The 23,439-nt window shown below is 47.3% G+C and overlaps 1 protein-coding gene across 23 annotated transcripts in view; it reads right to left on the reverse strand.

The window, feature by feature from the left end:
• The window catches only part of UNC80 (unc-80 homolog, NALCN channel complex subunit), a 366,195-nt gene that overhangs the window by 101,543 nt on the left and 241,213 nt on the right, over window positions 1-23,439 (reverse strand). For all 23 annotated transcript variants that reach the window (XM_063933120.1, XM_063933105.1, XM_063933107.1 and 20 more), the window contains 5 exons: window positions 5,616-5,712; window positions 5,046-5,216; window positions 4,001-4,093; window positions 3,688-3,906; window positions 3,373-3,573 (listed from right to left, as the gene is read on the reverse strand). In XM_063933120.1, coding sequence (XP_063789190.1) covers window positions 3,373-3,573; window positions 3,688-3,906; window positions 4,001-4,093; window positions 5,046-5,216; window positions 5,616-5,712 — 781 coding nt within the window. The remainder of the gene's footprint in view (window positions 1-3,372; window positions 3,574-3,687; window positions 3,907-4,000; window positions 4,094-5,045; window positions 5,217-5,615; window positions 5,713-23,439) is intronic.

Below are 23,439 nucleotides of genomic sequence, written 5' to 3' on the forward strand. Positions count from 1 at the left end.
GGTTTTGCCCATTAGCTAACAAATTTGCTGCTGCGATCAGATCTGAATTAAGGTGGTCATTCCGAGTTGTTCGCTCTGTAATTTTCTTCGCATCGCAGCGATTTTCCGCTAATTGCGCATGTGCAATGTTCGCACTGCGACTGCGCCAAGTAAATTTGCTATGCAGTTAGGAATTTTACTCACGGCATTACGAGGTTTTTTCTTCGTTCTGCTGATCGTAATGTGATTGACAGGAAGTGGGTGTTTCTGGGCGGAAACTGGCCGTTTTATGGGAGTGTGTGACAAAACGCTACCGTTTCTGGGAAAAACGCGGGAGTGGCTGGAGAAACGGAGGAGTGTCTGGGCGAACGCTGGGTGTGTTTGTGACGTCAAACCAGGAACCAAACTGACTGAACTGATCGCAGTGGCCGAGTAAGTCCCGAGCTACTCAGAAACTGCAAAGAAATTTCTATTCGCAATTTTGAGAATCTTTGTTCGCAATTCTGCTATGCTAAGATTCACTCCCAGTAGGCGGCGGCTTAGCGTGTGCAATGCTGCTAAAAGCAGCTTGCGAGCGAACAACTCGGAATGAGGGCCTAAGCCCACAATAATAAAAGAAGACTAGAGATTATGGGTCATATGAAGTCTTCTCCTCAGCGATGCCTGTCATCTGTCACATCAATCCTAGTTACTGTTACTATTTGCGCACTGTCTTTGGCAGCGTGTCTTATCACACATTTGGCAATGACTTAATATTTAATCAAACAGCCACAAAGCATATTAATCTGCCCCGATAATGCAGGCTAATGATCTGACAGACAGTTATTACAGAAAGGTTTATGAAGCACCTTCATGGTGTGAGAGTATATTATATAGTGTATATACAACATAAGTATATAATCGTGACACTATAGCCATTTGTTTACTGTTACCAATTATACTGCTTTAATTAAGGGTTTGCTCTCTCTTTCGCTCTCTCTCTATATTAGCATGCGGAACATATGCAGTCACTCAGTACACATTTTATTTATGGAGCAAACATCTGAGAAACGGTACGTAGGGGGTCATTCTGAGTTGATCGCTCGCTAGCAGTTTTTAGCAGCCGTGCAAACGCATAGTCTCCGCCCACGGGGGAGTGTATTTTTGCTTTGCAGGAGTGTGAACGCCTATGCAGCAGAGCGCCTGCAAACACATTTTGTGCAAAACAAGACCAGCCCTGTAGTTACTTATCCTGTGCGATGATTGCTGTGACGAGTGACACGGTAATGACATCAGATACCCGCCCAGCAAACGCCTGGCCACGCCTGCGTTTTTCCAACCACTCCCAGAAAACGGTCAGTTGACACCCATAAACGCCCTCTTCCTGTCAATCTACTTGCGATCGCCTGTGCGAAGAATCCATCACTGAGCGGCGAACCGCTTTGTACCTGTGCGATGTGCCTGCGCATTGCGGTGCATACGCAGTTTAGACCTGATCGTAGGCTGTACGAAAACGCAGCCTAGCGATCAGGTCTGAATTACCCCCATGGTTTTGCCCATTAGCTAACAAATTTGCTGCTGCGATCAGATCTGAATTAAGGTGGTCATTCCGAGTTGTTCGCTCGGTAATTTTCTTCGCATCGCAGCGATTTTCCGCTAATTGCGCATGTGCAATGTTCGCACTGCGACTGCGCCAAGTAAATTTGCTATGCAGTTAGGAATTTTACTCACGGCATTACGAGGTTTTTTCTTCGTTCTGCTGATCGTAATGTGATTGACAGGAAGTGGGTGTTTCTGGGCGGAAACTGGCCGTTTTATGGGAGTGTGTGACAAAACGCTACCGTTTCTGGGAAAAACGCGGGAGTGGCTGGAGAAACGGAGGAGTGTCTGGGCGAACGCTGGGTGTGTTTGTGACGTCAAACCAGGAACCAAACTGACTGAACTGATCGCAGTGGCCGAGTAAGTCCCGAGCTACTCAGAAACTGCAAAGAAATTTCTATTCGCAATTTTGAGAATCTTTGTTCGCAATTCTGCTATGCTAAGATTCACTCCCAGTAGGCGGCGGCTTAGCGTGTGCAATGCTGCTAAAAGCAGCTTGCGAGCGAACAACTCGGAATGAGGGCCTAAGCCCACAATAATAAAAGAAGACTAGAGATTATGGGTCATATGAAGTCTTCTCCTCAGCGATGCCTGTCATCTGTCACATCAATCCTAGTTACTGTTACTATTTGCGCACTGTCTTTGGCAGCGTGTCTTATCACACATTTGGCAATGACTTAATATTTAATCAAACAGCCACAAAGCATATTAATCTGCCCCGATAATGCAGGCTAATGATCTGACAGACAGTTATTACAGAAAGGTTTATGAAGCACCTTCATGGTGTGAGAGTATATTATATAGTGTATATACAACATAAGTATATAATCGTGACACTATAGCCATTTGTTTACTGTTACCAATTATACTGCTTTAATTAAGGGTTTGCTCTCTCTTTCGCTCTCTCTCTATATTAGCATGCGGAACATATGCAGTCACTCAGTACACATTTTATTTATGGCGCAAACATCTGAGAAACGGTACGTAGGGGGTCATTCTGAGTTGATCGCTCGCTAGCAGTTTTTAGCAGCCGTGCAAACGCATAGTCTCCGCCCACGGGGGAGTGTATTTTTGCTTTGCAGGAGTGTGAACGCCTGTGCAGCAGAGCGCCTGCAAACACATTTTGTGCAAAACAAGACCAGCCCTGTAGTTACTTATCCTGTGCGATGATTGCTGTGACGAGTGACACGGTAATGACATCAGATACCCGCCCAGCAAACGCCTGGCCACGCCTGCGTTTTTCCAACCACTCCCAGAAAACGGTCAGTTGACACCCATAAACGCCCTCTTCCTGTCAATCTACTTCCGTTCGGCTGTGCGATTGGAATTGTTGCTAGAACCAGTGCAAACCATAAAGGACTTCGTACCCGTACGACGCGCGTTCGCATTGCGGTGCATACGGATGCGCAAATTACCCGTTTTTTTCACTGATCGCTACGCAGCGAACAACATCAGCTATCAATCAACTCGGAATGACCCCCATAACGCATCTCCCCAGACAGGACTATAGAAATGTGCAATAGATGAGTTTTTTATTTGAGGTGCTCAAATGACTGCTACATTATGCAATTATTCCACCTCGGAGGACATACAGCAATTGTAGCCTTATAGGGGCAATAATGAAATAGCCAGGTTCATCTAGTGTATCTAGATTTACCTACCTTGTGGTTTACGGCTCATTTCCTCTGCTGTTGCCCAGTGAAACCACGGCATCTGTGTTTGTGGGCAGCAGCAGAGGAAATGGTTTTTCGATGCCCTTACTTCAAGGTTTGCAACATCAGAAACTCAAAGCACGTTTCTGGGGCCACTGCTCACCTTAAAGTTGGCATTTTGTGTATTTTATTGAACATACGATCCAGTCTCTTTAAGATGAGAATCAGGGCAGGCCGCACTGCCTCGGCTGACCAGTCCGTGATGGGCAACATCTCCATGATGTATCGCTTCAGGCCCTTGCTCTCCATAGTCTGTGTGTCGTATGGAGCCAACTTCAAGAGCGAGTGGGCAATCTCTGCCAGCCTAAAACAAACACCAGATGAGAAACTTTATTAAACTTCTCCTGGTCCACTACCAATCTACCAGACTCATGGGATCGTATCAGTAGCATATTTTATCATTCCAAGGGACCCTCACCTCATGTGCGACTTGACGTCCAGGAGTTCCAGCGAGGTGACCCGCGGTTCTCCGGCCACGTTTTGAAGAATCTTCAACCTAGGGCCGCAATGCTTGTAAAACTCTGTGCAGATGTTGAGCAGAGACTCTCGTGGCCTTCTGAATTCTTCCCGTGCGATCCTTTCATCCAGCTCTTCCCTGGGCAGTCCCTGACCTTCTTCCAGCAGGTGGAGGTTATCTCTGGAGAAAGCCAAGTGATTAGCTTAGCTGTTACATTGAGCATACTGCAAGGAACTGAAGCTTAGGTGCCTCAAACAGTCAAGAAAGCCAATACCTCAAGTTGACTCCAGCCGACATAGTGTGGTTTGCTGCTGTGGCCCCTTTGTGGCCTTGGTCACCACGGCTCATCTGGGGAGCAGTCATGGGCCTGAAAATAAAATCAGTTGACACTTTGCACCAGTTTAAATAGTCACTGACAAGTTCTAATATTGAATAGGGATCAAGCACCTATCTTCATAAAAGGTATTTTAAAAAGGTGACCTAATTATTACGGCTAAGAACAAAGGTCAAATTTAAGCATTCCCATCGGGACTGTGCAGGTGGCAAGGGGGAAAGGGAAGTTTCATCACAACATAGGAAGGGATGTCCTGTAATCTATCATTGGTCAGTTCATGAGAGTCCTTGTCAGAGTAGGTGGTGCAAGGAGGTCCAACAAGGAGATTTAGGCAAGAAATTGCTCAGTGGGTAAAGGTGCTGACTAACCTGCCACATAGGGCCTGGTACAGATTTGCTTGCAGGACAGCATGCGGCCGCACTGTCTATGTCAATGGATTGCAAAAGGAACACTGAGACTATACATATGTCCTTACGAGTACACGTTGCAAGGACACACTTTTTCTGAATTGAGAGCAGTCGTCATTCTTACCACTACCCCATGCCCAGTGCAAGGCGTGCTCTCGGCATAGACACAAATCTGACTATAGAGTAACTCTGATTACATACCCACTATGAGCCTACGAGACGGTACTCTTTCCCAGTTGCTGCCCAGTTGACACCCTGAAAAGGCCCAACTCACGCCAAGATACAGCATGCAGTTTGATACAGCATGCAGTTTACTCAAATACGCTAGATACGGGCACATGCGAATCTTACGCGCCACTTAGAATCAGCCACTTGGTCTCCCAGTATATCCAGTGACAAATATGTTTAAGGATTTAAGATAAGCAGGGATATTGACAAATTGGCCTGACCTATACATTATATGTTGTAAAGCTGGCAACTGCCTATAGACCTTCATGTGACCAACACCATGTAGGACATGTTATAGAAATCAAAACAAAAATTAATCTTGGTGGATTTTCTCTTTGTGTCAAACTAACCGGGTCAGGGCCTCCACACTGTAGAGAAGGGCCTGGAGGGAGGTGGCCAGCGCCGCGGTGGCAGCAATCTCTTCCCGCGCAGCCGACACAGTCTCTAGCTGGGTGGTCTGTCGTTTCAGTTTCTGCAGGTAGCAAGGAACCATCGCCTCCAGCACCATCAGCATCTGGAGGCTGAGTAATGATCACAAGGACAAGATTAATACTGTAGATGTAAAACACGGAGTCTATGTATTAACTACTAAGCCTTCGAGACAGATAAAGTGTCCACCAGCCAATCAGCTGCTGTCATGTTACAGCCTGTGTTTGAAAAAAGACAGTTAGGAACTGGTTGGATGATACTTTATCTCTCTCTCTCTACTTTATCTCTCTCCAAGGCTTAGTAACATACATAGACCCTCATATTCTATGGCTAGACAACAACAAAGTATTTTGCATGTAACACTAGACTAAGACTAATATTCCAGCCCAGATTTTATATTGTTTCCTGTACTAACTCTCTCTCTTACTATGTCTGCCCATTTTTAGGATTTCATTTCCAAATATAAATTTCAAGCGAAACGGGACGGTTACCTGCGGAACGACTCTGGCGCGTATGCTACAACTGTCACGCAGAGCTTTATGCACTCGCTGATGGAGAAGGCCATGTCTTCATTGCCGTAGCAAAAATCTGCAAAGAATAAGAGACCAAATAACAGCATTTATCATGGAATACAAAATAAAATGACAACAGGTGTCCTCCCCTGATAGGTGGAGATCATCGGCGCTTTCAATGGTAAACAAACACGCAGCAATGTCCTGGCCAACATGCAACATGTGTTATCACCATTATTTTGCACATAAAACACCCTCTCTTCCTATACACAGAACCCAAAGCACCCTCTCTTCCTAAACACAGAACCCATAGCACCCTCTCTGTCTAAACTCAGAACATCAAAGCACCCTCTCTTCCTAAACACAGAACTCAAAGCACCCTATCTGTCTAAACACAGAACCCAAAGCACCCTCTCTTCCTAACACAGAACCCAAAGCACCCTCTCTTCCTAAACACAGAACCCAAAGCACCCTCTCTTCCTAAACACAGAACCCAAAGCACCCTCTCTTCCTAAACACAGAACCCAAAGCACCCTCTCTTCCTAACACAGAACCCAAAGCACCCTCTCTTCCTAAACACAGAACCCAAAGCACCCTCTCTTCCTAAACACAGAACCCAAAGCACCCTCTCTTCCTAAACACAGAACCCAAAACTTCCTCTCTTCCTAACACAGAACCCAAAGCACCCTCTCTTCCTAAACACAGAACCCAAAGCACACTCTCTTCCTAAACACAGAACCCATAGCACCCTCTCTTCCTAAACACAGAACCCAAAGCACCCTCTCTGTCTAAACTCAGAACATCAAAGCACCCTCTCTTCCTAAACACAGAACTCAAAGCACCCTATCTGTCTAAACACAGAACCCAAAAGCACCCTCTCTTCCTAACACAGAACCCAAAGCAACCTCTCTTCCTAAACACAGAACCCAAAGCACCCTCTCTTCCTAAACACAGAACCCAAAGCACCCTCTCTTCCTAAACACAGAACCCAAAGCACCCTCTCTGTCTAAACTCAGAACATCAAAGCACCCTCTCTTCCTAAACACAGAACTCAAAGCACCCTATCTGTCTAAATACAGAACGCAAAGCACCCTCTCTTCCTAAACACAGAACCCAAAGCACCCTTTCTTCCTAAACACAGAACCCAAAGCACCCTCTCTTCCTAACACAGAACCCAAAGCACCCTCTCTTCCTAACACAGAACCCAAAGCACCCTCTCTTCCTAACACAGAACCTAAAGCACCCTCTCTTCCTAACACAGAACCCAAAGCACCCTCTCTTACTGAACACAGAACCCAAAGCACCCTCTCTTCCTAAACACAGAACCCAAAGCACCCTCTCTTCCTAACACAGAACCCAGAGCACCCTCTATTCCTAAACACAGAACCCAAAGCACCCTCTTTTCTTAACACAGAACCCAAAGCACCCTCTCTTCCTAACACAGAACCCAAAGCACCCTCTTCCTAACACAGAACCCAAAACACCCTCTCTCCCTGACAGAGCCAAAAGCACCCTCTCTTCCTAAACACAGAGCCCAAAGCACCCTCTTTTCCTAAACACAGAACCCAAAGCACCCTCTCTTCCTAACACAGAACCCAAAGCACCATCTCTTCCTAACACAGAACCCAAAGCACCCTCTCTTCCTAACACAGAACCCAAAGCACCCTCTCTTCCTAACAGAGAACCCAAAGCCCCCTCTCTTCCTAACACAGAACCCAAAGCACCCTCTCTTCCTAACACAGAACCCAAAGCCCCCTCTCTTCCTAACACAGAACCCAAAGCACCCTCTCTTCCTAAACACAGAACCCAAAGCACCCTCTCTTCCTAAACACAGAACCCAAAGCACCCTCTCTTCCTAAACACAGAACCCAAAGCACCCTCTCTTCCTAACACAGAACCCAAAGCACCCTCTCTTCCTAAACACAGAACCCAAAGCACCCTCTCTTCCTAAACACAGAACCCAAAGCACCCTCTCTTCCTAAACACAGAACCCAAAACTTCCTCTCTTCCTAACACAGAACCCAAAGCACCCTCTCTTCCTAACACAGAACCCAAAGCAACCTCTCTTCCTAAACACAGAACCCAAAGCACCCTCTCTTCCTAAACACAGAACCCAAAGCACCCTCTCTTCCTAAACACAGAACCCAAAGCACCCTCTCTGTCTAAACTCAGAACATCAAAGCACCCTCTCTTCCTAAACACAGAACTCAAAGCACCCTATCTGTCTAAATACAGAACGCAAAGCACCCTCTCTTCCTAAACACAGAACCCAAAGCACCCTCTCTTCCTAAACACAGAACCCAAAGCACCCTCTCTTCCTAACACAGAACCCAAAGCACCCTCTCTTCCTAACACAGAACCCAAAGCACCCTCTCTTCCTAACACAGAACCTAAAGCACCCTCTCTTCCTAACACAGAACGCAAAGCACCCTCTCTTACTGAACACAGAACCCAAAGCACCCTCTCTTCCTAAACACAGAACCCAAAGCACCCTCTCTTCCTAACACAGAACCCAGAGCACCCTCTATTCCTAAACACAGAACCCAAAGCACCCTCTTTTCTTAACACAGAACCCAAAGCACCCTCTCTTCCTAACACAGAACCCAAAGCACCCTCTTCCTAACACAGAACCGAAAACACCCTCTCTTCCTAACAGAGCCAAAAGCACCCTCTCTTCCTAAACACAGAGCCCAAAGCACCCTCTTTTCCTAAACACAGAACCCAAAACTTCCTCTCTTCCTAACACAGAACCCAAAGCACCCTCTCTTCCTAAACACAGAACCCAAAGCACACTCTCTTCCTAACACAGAACCCAAAGCACCCTCTCTTCCTAAACACAGAACCCATAGCACCCTCTCTTCCTAAACACAGAACCCAAAGCACCCTCTCTGTCTAAACTCAGAACATCAAAGCACCCTCTCTTGCTAAACACAGAACTCAAAGCACCCTATCTGTCTAAACACAGAACCCAAAAGCACCCTCTCTTCCTAACACAGAACCCAAAGCAACCTCTCTTCCTAAACACAGAACCCAAAGCACCCTCTCTTCCTAAACACAGAACCCAAAGCACCCTCTCTTCCTAAACACAGAACCCAAAGCACCCTCTCTGTCTAAACTCAGAACATCAAAGCACCCTCTCTTCCTAAACACAGAACTCAAAGCACCCTATCTGTCTAAATACAGAACGCAAAGCACCCTCTCTTCCTAAACACAGAACCCAAAGCACCCTCTCTTCCTAAACACAGAACCCAAAGCACCCTCTCTTCCTAACACAGAACCCAAAGCACCCTCTCTTCCTAACACAGAACCCAAAGCACCCTCTCTTCCTAACACAGAACCTAAAGCACCCTCTCTTCCTAACACAGAACCCAAAGCACCCTCTCTTACTGAACACAGAACCCAAAGCACCCTCTCTTCCTAAACACAGAACCCAAAGCACCCTCTCTTCCTAACACAGAACCCAGAGCACCCTCTATTCCTAAACACAGAACCCAAAGCACCCTCTTTTCTTAACACAGAACCCAAAGCACCCTCTCTTCCTAACACAGAACCCAAAGCACCCTCTTCCTAACACAGAACCGAAAACACCCTCTCTTCCTAACAGAGCCAAAAGCACCCTCTCTTCCTAAACACAGAGCCCAAAGCACCCTCTTTTCCTAAACACAGAACCCAAAGCACCCTCTCTTCCTAACACAGAACCCAAAGCACCATCTCTTCCTAACACAGAACCCAAAGCACCCTCTCTTCCTAACACAGAACCCAAAGCACCCTCTCTTCCTAACAGAGAACCCAAAGCACCCTCTCTTCCTAACACAGAACCCAAAGCCCCCTCTCTTCCTAACACAGAACCCAAAGCACCATCTCTTACTAACACAGAACCCAAAGCACCCTCTCTTTCTAAACACAGAACCCAAAGCACCCTCTCTTCCTAAACACAGAAGCCAAAGCACCCTCTCTTCCTAAACACAGAACCCAAAGCACACTCTCTTCCTAAACACAGAACCCAAAGCACCCTCTCTTCCTAAACACAGAACCCAAAGCTTCCTCTCTTCCTAACACAGAACCCAAAGCACCCTCTCTTCCTAAACACAGAACCCAAAGCACCCTCTCTTCCTAAACACAGAACCCAAAGCACCCTCTCTTCCTAAACACAGAACCCAAAGCACCCTCTCTTCCTAAACACAGAACCCAAAGCTTCCTCTCTTCCTAACACAGAACCCAAAAGCACCCTCTCTTCCTAACACAGAACCCAAAGCACCCTCTCTTCCTAAACACAGAACCCAAAGCACCCTCTCTGTCTAAACTCAGAACATCAAAGCACCCTCTCTTCCTAAACACAGAACTCAAAGCACCCTATCTGTCTAAATACAGAATGCAAAGCACCCTCTCTTCCTAAACACAGAACCCAAAGCACCCCCTCTTCCCAAACACAGAACCCAAAGCACCCTCTCTTCCTAAACACAGAACCCAAAGCACACTCTCTTCCTAAACACAGAACCCAAAGCACCCTCTCTTCCTAAACACAGAACCCATAGCACCCTCTCTTCCTAAACACAGAACCCAAAGCACCCTCTCTGTCTAAACTCAGAACATCAAAGCACCCTCTCTTGCTAAACACAGAACTCAAAGCACCCTATCTGTCTAAACACAGAACCCAAAAGCACCCTCTCTTCCTAACACAGAACCCAAAGCAACCTCTCTTCCTAAACACAGAACCCAAAGCACCCTCTCTTCCTAAACACAGAACCCAAAGCACCCTCTCTTCCTAAACACAGAACCCAAAGCACCCTCTCTGTCTAAACTCAGAACATCAAAGCACCCTCTCTTCATAAACACAGAACTCAAAGCACCCTATCTGTCTAAATACAGAACGCAAAGCACCCTCTCTTCCTAAACACAGAACCCAAAGCACCCTCTCTTCCTAAACACAGAACCCAAAGCACCCTCTCTTCCAAACACAGAACCCAAAGCACCCTCTCTTCCTAACACAGAACCCAAAGCACCCTCTCTTCCTAACACAGAACCTAAAGCACCCTCTCTTCCTAACACAGAACCCAAAGCACCCTCTCTTACTGAACACAGAACCCAAAGCACCCTCTCTTCCTAAACACAGAACCCAAAGCACCCTCTCTTCCTAACACAGAACCCAGAGCACCCTCTATTCCTAAACACAGAACCCAAAGCACCCTCTCTTCCTAACACAGAACCCAGAGCACCCTCTATTCCTAAACACAGAACCCAAAGCACCCTCTTTTCTTAACACAGAACCCAAAGCACCCTCTCTTCCTAACACAGAACCCAAAGCACCCTCTTCCTAACACAGAACCGAAAACACCCTCTCTTCCTAACAGAGCCAAAAGCACCCTCTCTTCCTAAACACAGAGCCCAAAGCACCCTCTTTTCCTAAACACAGAACCCAAAGCACCCTCTCTTCCTAACACAGAACCCAAAGCACCATCTCTTCCTAACACAGAACCCAAAGCACCCTCTCTTCCTAACACAGAACCCAAAGCACCCTCTCTTCCTAACAGAGAACCCAAAGCACCCTCTCTTCCTAACACAGAACCCAAAGCCCCCTCTCTTCCTAACACAGAACCCAAAGCACCATCTCTTACTAACACAGAACCCAAAGCACCCTCTCTTTCTAAACACAGAACCCAAAGCACCCTCTCTTCCTAAACACAGAAGCCAAAGCACCATCTCTTCCTAAACACAGAACCCAAAGCACACTCTCTTCCTAAACACAGAACCCAAAGCACCCTCTCTTCCTAAACACAGAACCCAAAGCTTCCTCTCTTCCTAACACAGAACCCAAAGCACCCTCTCTTCCTAAACACAGAACCCAAAGCACCCTCTCTTCCTAAACACAGAACCCAAAGCACCCTCTCTTCCTAAACACAGAACCCAAAGCACCCTCTCTTCCTAAACACAGAACCCAAAGCTTCCTCTCTTCCTAACACAGAACCCAAAAGCACCCTCTCTTCCTAACACAGAACCCAAAGCACCCTCTCTTCCTAAACACAGAACCCAAAGCACCCTCTCTGTCTAAACTCAGAACATCAAAGCACCCTCTCTTCCTAAACACAGAACTCAAAGCACCCTATCTGTCTAAACACAGAACCCAAAAGCACCCTCTCTTCCTAACACAGAACCCAAAGCATCCTCTCTTCCTAACACAGAAACCAAAGCACCCTCGCTTACTAAACACACAACCCAAAGCACCCTCTCTTCCTAACACAGAATCCAAAGCACCCTCTCTTCCTAAACACAGAAGCAAAAGCACCCTCTCTTCCTAAACACAGAACCCAAAGCACCCTCTTCTTAACACAGAAGCCAAAGCACCCTCTCTTCCTAACACAGAAGCCAAAGCACCCTCTCTTCCTAAACACAGAACCCAAAACACCCTCTCTCCCTGACAGAGCCAAAAGCACCCTCTCTTCCTAAACACAGAGCCCAAAGCACCCTCTTTTCCTAAACACAGAACCCAAAGCACCCTCTCTTCCTAACACAGAACCCAAAGCACCATCTCTTCCTAACACAGAACCCAAAGCACCCTCTCTTCCTAACACAGAACCCAAAGCACCCTCTCTTCCTAACAGAGAACCCAAAGCCCCCTCTCTTCCTAACACAGAACCCAAAGCACCCTCTCTTCCTAACACAGAACCCAAAGCCCCCTCTCTTCCTAACACAGAACCCAAAGCACCCTCTCTTCCTAAACACAGAACCCAAAGCACCCTCTCTTCCTAAACACAGAACCCAAAGCACCCTCTCTTCCTAAACACAGAACCCAAAGCACCCTCTCTTCCTAACACAGAACCCAAAGCACCCTCTCTTCCTAAACACAGAACCCAAAGCACCCTCTCTTCCTAAACACAGAACCCAAAGCACCCTCTCTTCCTAAACACAGAACCCAAAACTTCCTCTCTTCCTAACACAGAACCCAAAGCACCCTCTCTTCCTAACACAGAACCCAAAGCAACCTCTCTTCCTAAACACAGAACCCAAAGCACCCTCTCTTCCTAAACACAGAACCCAAAGCACCCTCTCTTCCTAAACACAGAACCCAAAGCACCCTCTCTGTCTAAACTCAGAACATCAAAGCACCCTCTCTTCCTAAACACAGAACTCAAAGCACCCTATCTGTCTAAATACAGAACGCAAAGCACCCTCTCTTCCTAAACACAGAACCCAAAGCACCCTCTCTTCCTAAACACAGAACCCAAAGCACCCTCTCTTCCTAACACAGAACCCAAAGCACCCTCTCTTCCTAACACAGAACCCAAAGCACCCTCTCTTCCTAACACAGAACCTAAAGCACCCTCTCTTCCTAACACAGAACCCAAAGCACCCTCTCTTACTGAACACAGAACCCAAAGCACCCTCTCTTCCTAAACACAGAACCCAAAGCACCCTCTCTTCCTAACACAGAACCCAGAGCACCCTCTATTCCTAAACACAGAACCCAAAGCACCCTCTTTTCTTAACACAGAACCCAAAGCACCCTCTCTTCCTAACACAGAACCCAAAGCACCCTCTTCCTAACACAGAACCGAAAACACCCTCTCTTCCTAACAGAGCCAAAAGCACCCTCTCTTCCTAAACACAGAGCCCAAAGCACCCTCTTTTCCTAAACACAGAACCCAAAACTTCCTCTCTTCCTAACACAGAACCCAAAGCACCCTCTCTTCCTAAACACAGAACCCAAAGCACACTCTCTTCCTAACACAGAACCCAAAGCACCCTCTCTTCCTAAACACAGAACCCATAGCACCCTCTCTTCCTAAACACAGAACCCAAAGCACCCTCTCTGTCTAAACTCAGAACATCAAAGCACCCTCTCTTGCTAAACACAGAACTCAAAGCACCCTATCTGTCTAAACACAGAACCCAAAAGCACCCTCTCTTCCTAACACAGAACCCAAAGCAACCTCTCTTCCTAAACACAGAACCCAAAGCACCCTCTCTTCCTAAACACAGAACCCAAAGCACCCTCTCTTCCTAAACACAGAACCCAAAGCACCCTCTCTGTCTAAACTCAGAACATCAAAGCACCATCTCTTCCTAAACACAGAACTCAAAGCACCCTATCTGTCTAAATACAGAACGCAAAGCACCCTCTCTTCCTAAACACAGAACCCAAAGCACCCTCTCTTCCTAAACACAGAACCCAAAGCACCCTCTCTTCCTAACACAGAACCCAAAGCACCCTCTCTTCCTAACACAGAACCCAAAGCACCCTCTCTTCCTAACACAGAACCTAAAGCACCCTCTCTTCCTAACACAGAACCCAAAGCACCCTCTCTTACTGAACACAGAACCCAAAGCACCCTCTCTTCCTAAACACAGAACCCAAAGCACCCTCTCTTCCTAACACAGAACCCAGAGCACCCTCTATTCCTAAACACAGAACCCAAAGCACCCTCTTTTCTTAACACAGAACCCAAAGCACCCTCTCTTCCTAACACAGAACCCAAAGCACCCTCTTCCTAACACAGAACCGAAAACACCCTCTCTTCCTAACAGAGCCAAAAGCACCCTCTCTTCCTAAACACAGAGCCCAAAGCACCCTCTTTTCCTAAACACAGAACCCAAAGCACCCTCTCTTCCTAACACAGAACCCAAAGCACCATCTCTTCCTAACACAGAACCCAAAGCACCCTCTCTTCCTAACACAGAACCCAAAGCACCCTCTCTTCCTAACAGAGAACCCAAAGTACCCTCTCTTCCTAACACAGAACCCAAAGCCCCCTCTCTTCCTAACACAGAACCCAAAGCACCATCTCTTACTAACACAGAACCCAAAGCACCCTCTCTTTCTAAACACAGAACCCAAAGCACCCTCTCTTCCTAAACACAGAAGCCAAAGCACCCTCTCTTCCTAAACACAGAACCCAAAGCACACTCTCTTCCTAAACACAGAACCCAAAGCACCCTCTCTTCCTAAACACAGAACCCAAAGCTTCCTCTCTTCCTAACACAGAACCCAAAGCACCCTCTCTTCCTAAACACAGAACCCAAAGCACCCTCTCTTCCTAAACACAGAACCCAAAGCACCCTCTCTTCCTAAACACAGAACCCAAAGCACCCTCTCTTCCTAAACACAGAACCCAAAGCTTCCTCTCTTCCTAACACAGAACCCAAAAGCACCCTCTCTTCCTAACACAGAACCCAAAGCACCCTCTCTTCCTAAACACAGAACCCAAAGCACCCTCTCTGTCTAAACTCAGAACATCAAAGCACCCTCTCTTCCTAAACACAGAACTCAAAGCACCCTATCTGTCTAAATACAGAATGCAAAGCACCCTCTCTTCCTAAACACAGAACCCAAAGCACCCCCTCTTCCCAAACACAGAACCCAAAGCACCCTCTCTTCCTAAACACAGAACCCAAAGCACACTCTCTTCCTAAACACAGAACCCAAAGCACCCTCTCTTCCTAAACACAGAACCCATAGCACCCTCTCTTCCTAAACACAGAACCCAAAGCACCCTCTCTGTCTAAACTCAGAACATCAAAGCACTCTCTCTTGCTAAACACAGAACTCAAAGCACCCTATCTGTCTAAACACAGAACCCAAAAGCACCCTCTCTTCCTAACACAGAACCCAAAGCAACCTCTCTTCCTAAACACAGAACCCAAAGCACCCTCTCTTCCTAAACACAGAACCCAAAGCACCCTCTCTTCCTAAACACAGAACCCAAAGCACCCTCTCTGTCTAAACTCAGAACATCAAAGCACCCTCTCTTCCTAAACACAGAACTCAAAGCACCCTATCTGTCTAAATACAGAACGCAAAGCACCCTCTCTTCCTAAACACAGAACCCAAAGCACCCTCTCTTCCTAAACACAGAACCCAAAGCACCCTCTCTTCCAAACACAGAACCCAAAGCACCCTCTCTTCCTAACACAGAACCCAAAGCACCCTCTCTTCCTAACTCAGAACCTAAAGCACCCTCTCTTCCTAACACAGAACCCAAAGCACCCTCTCTTACTGAACACAGAAGCCAAAGCACCCTCTCTTCCTAAACACAGAACCCAAAGCACCCTCTCTTCCTAACACAGAACCCAGAGCACCCTCTATTCCTAAACACAGAACCCAAAGCACCCTCTTTTCTTAACACAGAACCCAAAGCACCCTCTCTTCCTAACACAGAACCCAAAGCACCCTCTTCCTAACACAGAACCGAAAACACCCTCTCTTCCTAACAGAGCCAAAAGCACCCTCTCTTCCTAAACACAGAGCCCAAAGCACCCTCTTTTCCTAAACACAGAACCCAAAGCACCCTCTCTTCCTAACACAGAACCCAAAGCACCATCTCTTCCTAACACAGAACCCAAAGCACCCTCTCTTCCTAACACAGAACCCAAAGCACCCTCTCTTCCTAACAGAGAACCCAAAGCACCCTCTCTTCCTAACACAGAACCCAAAGCCCCCTCTCTTCCTAACACAGAACCCAAAGCACCATCTCTTACTAACACAGAACCCAAAGCACCCTCTCTTTCTAAACACAGAACCCAAAGCACCCTCTCTTCCTAAACACAGAAGCCAAAGCACCATCTCTTCCTAAACACAGAACCCAAAGCACACTCTCTTCCTAAACACAGAACCCAAAGCACCCTCTCTTCCTAAACACAGAACCCAAAGCTTCCTCTCTTCCTAACACAGAACCCAAAGCACCCTCTCTTCCTAAACACAGAACCCAAAGCACCCTCTCTTCCTAAACACAGAACCCAAAGCACCCTCTCTTCCTAAACACAGAACCCAAAGCACCCTCTCTTCCTAAACACAGAACCCAAAGCTTCCTCTCTTCCTAACACAGAACCCAAAAGCACCCTCTCTTCCTAACACAGAACCCAAAGCACCCTCTCTTCCTAAACACAGAACCCAAAGCACCCTCTCTGTCTAAACTCAGAACATCAAAGCACCCTCTCTTCCTAAACACAGAACTCAAAGCACCCTATCTGTCTAAACACAGAACCCAAAAGCACCCTCTCTTCCTAACACAGAACCCAAAGCATCCTCTCTTCCTAACACAGAAACCAAAGCACCCTCGCTTACTAAACACACAACCCAAAGCACCCTCTCTTCCTAACACAGAATCCAAAGCACCCTCTCTTCCTAAACACAGAAGCAAAAGCACCCTCTCTTCCTAAACACAGAACCCAAAGCACCCTCTTCTTAACACAGAAGCCAAAGCACCCTCTCTTCCTAACACAGAAGCCAAAGCACCCTCTCTTCCTAAACACAGAACCCAAAGCACCCTCTCTTCCTAACACAGAAGCCAAAGCACCCTATCTTCCTAACACAGAACGCAAAGCACCCTCTCTTCCTAACACAGAACCCAAAGCACCCTCTCTTCCTAAACACAGAACCCAAACCACGCTCTCTTCCTAACACAGAACCCAAAGCACCCTCTATTCCTAAACACAGAACGCAAAGCACCCTCTCTTCCTAACACAGAACCCAAAGCACCATCTCTTCCTAACACAGAACCCAAAGCACCCTCTCTTCCTAACACAGAAGCCAAATCACACTCTCTTCCTAACACAGAACCCAAAGCATCCTCTCTTCCTAACACAGAACCCAAAGCACCCTCTATTCCTAAATACAGAACCCAAAGCACCCTCTCTTCCTAACACAGAAGCCAAAGCACCCTCTCTTCCTAACACAGAACGCAAAGCACCCTCTCTTCCTAACACAGAACGCAAAGCACCCTCTCTTCCTAACACAGAACCCAAACCACGCTCTCATCCTAACACAGAAGCCAAAGCACACTCTCTTCCTAACACAGAAGCCAAAGCACCCTCTCTTCCTAAACACAGAACCCAAAGCACCCTCTCTTCCTAAACACAGAACCCAAAGCACTCTCTCTTCCTAACACAGAACCCAAAGCACCCTCTTTTCCTAACACAGAACCCAAAGCACCCTCTCTTCCTGACACAGAACACAAAGCACCCTCTCTTCCTAACACAGAAGCAAATTCACCCTCTCTTCCTAACACAGAACCCAAAGCACCATCTCTTCCTAACACAGAACCCAAAGCACCCTCTCTTCCTAACACAGAACCCAAAGCACCATCTCTTCCTAACACAGAACCCAAAGCACCCTCTCTTTCTAAACACAGAACCCAAAGCACCCTCTCTTCCTAAACACAGAACCCAAAGCACACACTCTTCCTAAACACAGAACCCAAAGCACCCTCTCTTCCTAAACACAGAACCCAAAGCTTCCTCTCTTCCTAACACAGAACCCAAAGCACCCTCTCTTCCTAAACACAGAACCCAAAGCACCCTCTCTTCCTAAACACAGAACCCAAAGCACCCTCTCTTCCTAAACACAGAACCCAAAGCACCCTCTCTTCCTAAACACAGAACCCAAAGCTTCCTCTCTTCCTAACACAGAACCCAAAAGCACCCTCTCTTCCTAACACAGAACCCAAAGCACCCTCTCTTCCTAAACACAGAAGCAAAAGCACCCTCTCTTCCTAAACACGGAACCCAAAGCACCCTCTCTTCCTAACACAGAACCCAAAGCACCCTCTCTTCCTAACACAGAACCTAAAGCACCCTCTTTTCCTAACACAGAACCCAAAGCACCCTCTCTTACTGAACACAGAACCCAAAGCACCCTCTCTTCCTAAACACAGAACCCAAAGCACCCTCTCTTCCTAACACAGAACCCAGAGCACCCTCTATTCCTAAACACAGAACCCAAAGCACCCTCTTTTCTTAACACAGAACCCAAAGCACCCTCTCTTCCTAACACAGAACCCAAAGCACCCTCTTCCTAACACAGAACCCAAAACACCCTCTCTTCCTAACAGAGCCAAAAGCACCCTCTCTTCCTAAACGCAGAGCCCAAAGCACCCTCTTTTCCTAAACACAGAACCCAAAGCACCCTCTCTTCCTAACACAGAACCCAAAGCACCATCTCTTCCTAACACAGAACCCAAAGCACCCTTTCTTCCTAACACAGAACCCAAAGCACCCTCTCTTCCTAACACAGAAGCCAAAGCACCCTCTCTTCCTAAACACAGAACCCAAACCACGCTCTCTTCCTAACACAGAACCCAAAGCACCCTCTATTCCTAAACACAGAACGCAAAGCACCCTCTCTTCCTAACACAGAACCCAAAGCATCCTCTCTTCCTAACACAGAACCCAAAGCACCCTCTATTCCTAAATACAGAACCCAAAGCACCCTCTCTTCCTAACACAGCACCCAAAGCACCCTCTCTTCCTAACACAGAACCCAAAGCACCCTCTCTTACTGAACACAGAACCCAAAGCTTCCTCTCTTCCTAACACAGAACCCAAAACACTCTCTCTTCCTAACACAGAACCCAAAGCACCCTCTCTTCCTAACACAGAACCCAATTCACCCTCTCTTCCTAAACACAGAACCCAAAGCACCCTCTCTTCCTAACACAGAAGCCAAAGCACCCTCTCTTTCTAACACAGAAGCCAATTCACCCTCTCTTCCTAACACAGAACCCAAAGCACCCTCTCTTCCTAACACAGAAGCCAAAACACCCTCTCTTCCTAACACAGAACGCAAAGCACCCTCTCTTCCTAACACAGAACCCAAAGCACCCTCTCTTCCTAAACACAGAACCCAAACCACGCTCTCTTCCTAACACAGAACCCAAAGCACCCTCTATTCCTAAACACAGAACGCAAAGCACCCTCTCTTCCTAACACAGAACCCAAAGCACCCTCTCTTCCTAACACAGAACCCAAAGCACCCTATCTTCCTAACACAGAACGCAAAGCACCCTCTCTTCCTAACACAGAACGCAAAGCACCCTCTCTTCCTAACACAGAACCCAAAGCACCCTCTCTTCCTAACACAGAACCCAAAGCACCCTCTCTTCCTAAACACAGAACCCAAACCACGCTCTCTTCCTAACACAGAACCCAAAGCACCCTCTATTCCTAAACACAGAACACAAAGCACCCTCTCTTCCTAACACAGAACCCAAAGCACCCTCTCTTCCTAACACAGAACCCAAAGCACCCTCTTCCTAACACAGAAGCCAAAGCACCCTCTCTTCCTGACACAGAACACAAAGCACCCTCTCTTCCTAACACAGAAGCCAATTCACCCTCTCTTCCTAACACAGAAGCCAAAGCACCCTCTCTTCCTAAACACAGAACCCAAAGCACCCTCTCTTCCTAAACACAGAACCCAAAGCACTCTCTCTTCCTAACACAGAACCCAAAGCACCCTCTTTTCCTAACACAGAACCCAAAGCACCCTCTCTTCCTGACACAGAACCCAAAGCACCCTCTATTCCTAAACACAGAACGCAACGCACCCTCTCTTCCTAACACAGAACCCAAAGCACCCTCTCTTCCTAACACAGAACCCAAAGCACCCTCTCTTCCTAACACAGAAGCCAAAGCACACTCTCTTCCTAACACAGAACCCAAAGCACCCTCTCTTCCTAACACAGAACTCAATTCACCCTCTCTTCCTAAACACAGAACCCAAAGCACCCTCTCTTCCTAACACAGAAGCCAAAGCACCCTCTCTTCCTAACACAGAACGCAAAGCACCCTCTCTTCCTAACACAGAACGCAAAGAACCCTCTCTTCCTAACACAGAACCCAAAGCACCCTCTCTTCCTAAACACAGAACCCAAACCACGCTCTCTTCCTAACACAGAACTCAAAGCACCCTCTATTCCTAAACACAGAACGCAAAGCACCCTCTCTTCCTAACACAGAACCCAAAGCACCCTCTCTTCCTAACACAGAACCCAAAGCACCCTCTTCTTAACACAGAAGCCAAAGCACCCTCTCTTCCTAACACAGAAGCCAAAGCACCCTCTCTTCCTAAACACAGAACCCAAAGCACCCTCTCTTCCTAACACAGAAGCCAAAGCACCCTATCTTCCTAACACAGAACGCAAAGCACCCTCTCTTCCTAACACAGAACCCAAAGCACCCTCTCTTCCTAACACAGAACCCAAAGCACCCTCTCTTCCTAACACAGAACCCAAAGCACCCTCTCTTCCTAACACAGAACCCAAAGCACCCTCTCTTCCTAACACAGAAGCCAAAGCACCCTCTCTTCCTAACACAGAACCCAAAGCACCCTCTCTTCCTAAACACAGAACCCAAAGCACCATCTCTTCCTAACACAGAACCCAAAGCACCCTCTCTTCCTAACACAGAACCCAAAGCACCATCTCTTCCTAACACAGAACCCAAAGCACCATCTCTTCCTAACACAGAACCCAAAGCACCCTCTCTTCCTAACACAGAACCCAAAGCACCCTCTCTTCCTAACACAGAACCCAAAGCACCCTCTCTTCCTAACACAGAAGCCAAAGCACCCTCTCTTCCTAACACAGAAGCCAATTCACCCTCTCTTCCTAACACAGAACTTAAAGCACCCTCTCTTCCTAACACAGAAGCCAAAACACCCTCTCTTCCTAACACAGAACGCAAAGCACCCTCTCTTCCTAACACAGAACCCAAAGCACCCTCTCTTCCTAAACACAGAACCCAAACCACGCTCTCTTCCTAACACAGAACCCAAAGCACCCTCTATTCCTAAACACAGAACTCAAAGCACCCTCTCTTCCTAACACAGAACCCAAAGCACCCTCTCTTCCTAACACAGAACCCAAAGCACCCTCTCTTAATAAACACAGAACCCAAAGCACCCTCTCTTCCTAACTCAGAACCCAATTCACCCTCTCTTCCTAAACACAGAACCCAAAGCACCCTCTCTTCCTAACACAGAAGCCAAAGCACCCTCTCTTCCTAAACACAGAACCCAAAGCACCCTCTCTTCCTAACACAGAAGCCAAAGCACCCTATCTTCCTAACACAGAACGCAAAGCACCCTCTCTTCCTAACACAGAACCCAAAGCACCCTCTCTTCCTAAACACAGAACCCAAACCACGCTCTCTTCCTAACACAGAACCCAAAGCACCCTATATTCCTAAACACAGAACGCAAAGCACCCTCTCTTCCTAACACAGAACCCAAAGCACCCTCTCTTCCTAACACAGAACCCAAAGCACCCTCTCTTCCTAACACAGAAGCCAAAGCACACTCTCTTCCTAACACAGAAGCCAAAGCACCCTCTCTTCCTAAACACAGAACCCAAAGCACCCTCTCTTCCTAAACACAGAACCCAAAGCACTCTCTCTTCCTAACACAGAACCCAAAGCACCCTCTTTTCCTAACACAGAACCCAAAGCACCCTCTCTTCCTGACACAGAACACAAAGCACCCTCTCTTCCTAACACAGAAGCCAATTCACCCTCTCTTCCTAACACAGAAGCCAAAGCACCCTCTCTTCCTAAACACAGAAGCCAAAGCACCCTCTCTTCCTAAACACAGAACCCAAAGCACTCTCTCTTCCTAACACAGAACCCAAAGCACCATCTTCTTAACACAGAAGCCAAAGCACCCTCTCTTCCTAACACAGAAGCCAAAGCACCCTCTCTTCCTAAACACAGAACCCAAAGCACCCTCTCTTCCTAACACAGAAGCCAAAGCACCCTATCTTCCTAACACAGAACGCAAAGCACCCTCTCTTCCTAACACAGAACCAAAAGCACCCTCTCTTCCTAAACACAGAACCCAAACCACGCTCTCTTCCTAACACAGAACCCAAAGCACCCTCTATTCCTAAACACAGAACGCAAAGCACCCTCTCTTCCTAACACAGAACCCAAAGCACCCTCTCTTCCTAACACAGAACCCAAAGCACCCTCTCTTCCTAACACAGAAGCCAAAGCACTCTCTTCCTAACACAGAACCCAAAGCACCTCTCTTCCTAACACAGAACTCAATTCACCCTCTCTTCCTAAACACAGAACCCAAAGCACCCTCTCTTCCTAACACAGAAGCCAAAGCACCCTCTCTTCCTAACACAGAACGCAAAGCACCCTCTCTTCCTAACACAGAACGCAAAGCACCCTCTCTTCCTAACACAGAACCCAAAGCACCCTCTCTTCCTAAACACAGAACCCAAACCACGCTCTCTTCCTAACACAGAACCCAAAGCACCCTCTATTCCTAAACACAGAACGCAAAGCACCCTCTCTTCCTAACACAGAACCCAAAGCACCCTCTCTTCCTAACACAGAACCCAAAGCACCCTCTTCCTAACACAGAAGCCAAAGCACCCTCTCTTCCTAACACAGAAGCCAAAGCACCCTCTCTTCCTAAACACAGAACCCAAACCACGCTCTCTTCCTAACACAGAACCCAAAGCACCCTCTATTCCTAAACACAGAACGCAAAGCACCCTCTCTTCCTAACACAGAACCCAAAGCATCCTCTCTTCCTAACACAGAACCCAAAGCACCCTCTATTCCTAAATACAGAACCCAAAGCACCCTCTCTTCCTAACACAGAACCCAAAGCACCCTCTCTTCCTAACACAGAACCCAAAGCACCCTCTTCTTAACACAGAAGCCAAAGCACCCTCTCTTCCTAACACAGAAGCCAAAGCACCCTCTCTTCCTAAACACAGAACCCAAAGCACCCTCTCTTCCTAACACAGAAGCCAAAGCACCCTATCTTCCTAACACAGAACGCAAAGCACCCTCTCTTCCTAACACAGAACCCAAAGCACCCTCTCTTCCTAACACAGAACCCAAAGCACCCTCTCTTCCTAACACAGAACCCAAAGCACCCTCTCTTCCTAACACAGAACCCAAAGCACCCTCTCTTCCTAACACAGAAGCCAAAGCACCCTCTCTTCCTAACACAGAACCCAAAGCACCCTCTCTTCCTAAACACAGAACCCAAAGCACCATCTCTTCCTAACACAGA

This window comes from Pseudophryne corroboree, chromosome 7 (assembly GCF_028390025.1).
Source record: "Pseudophryne corroboree isolate aPseCor3 chromosome 7, aPseCor3.hap2, whole genome shotgun sequence".
Classification (NCBI taxonomy): domain Eukaryota; kingdom Metazoa; phylum Chordata; class Amphibia; order Anura; family Myobatrachidae; genus Pseudophryne; species Pseudophryne corroboree.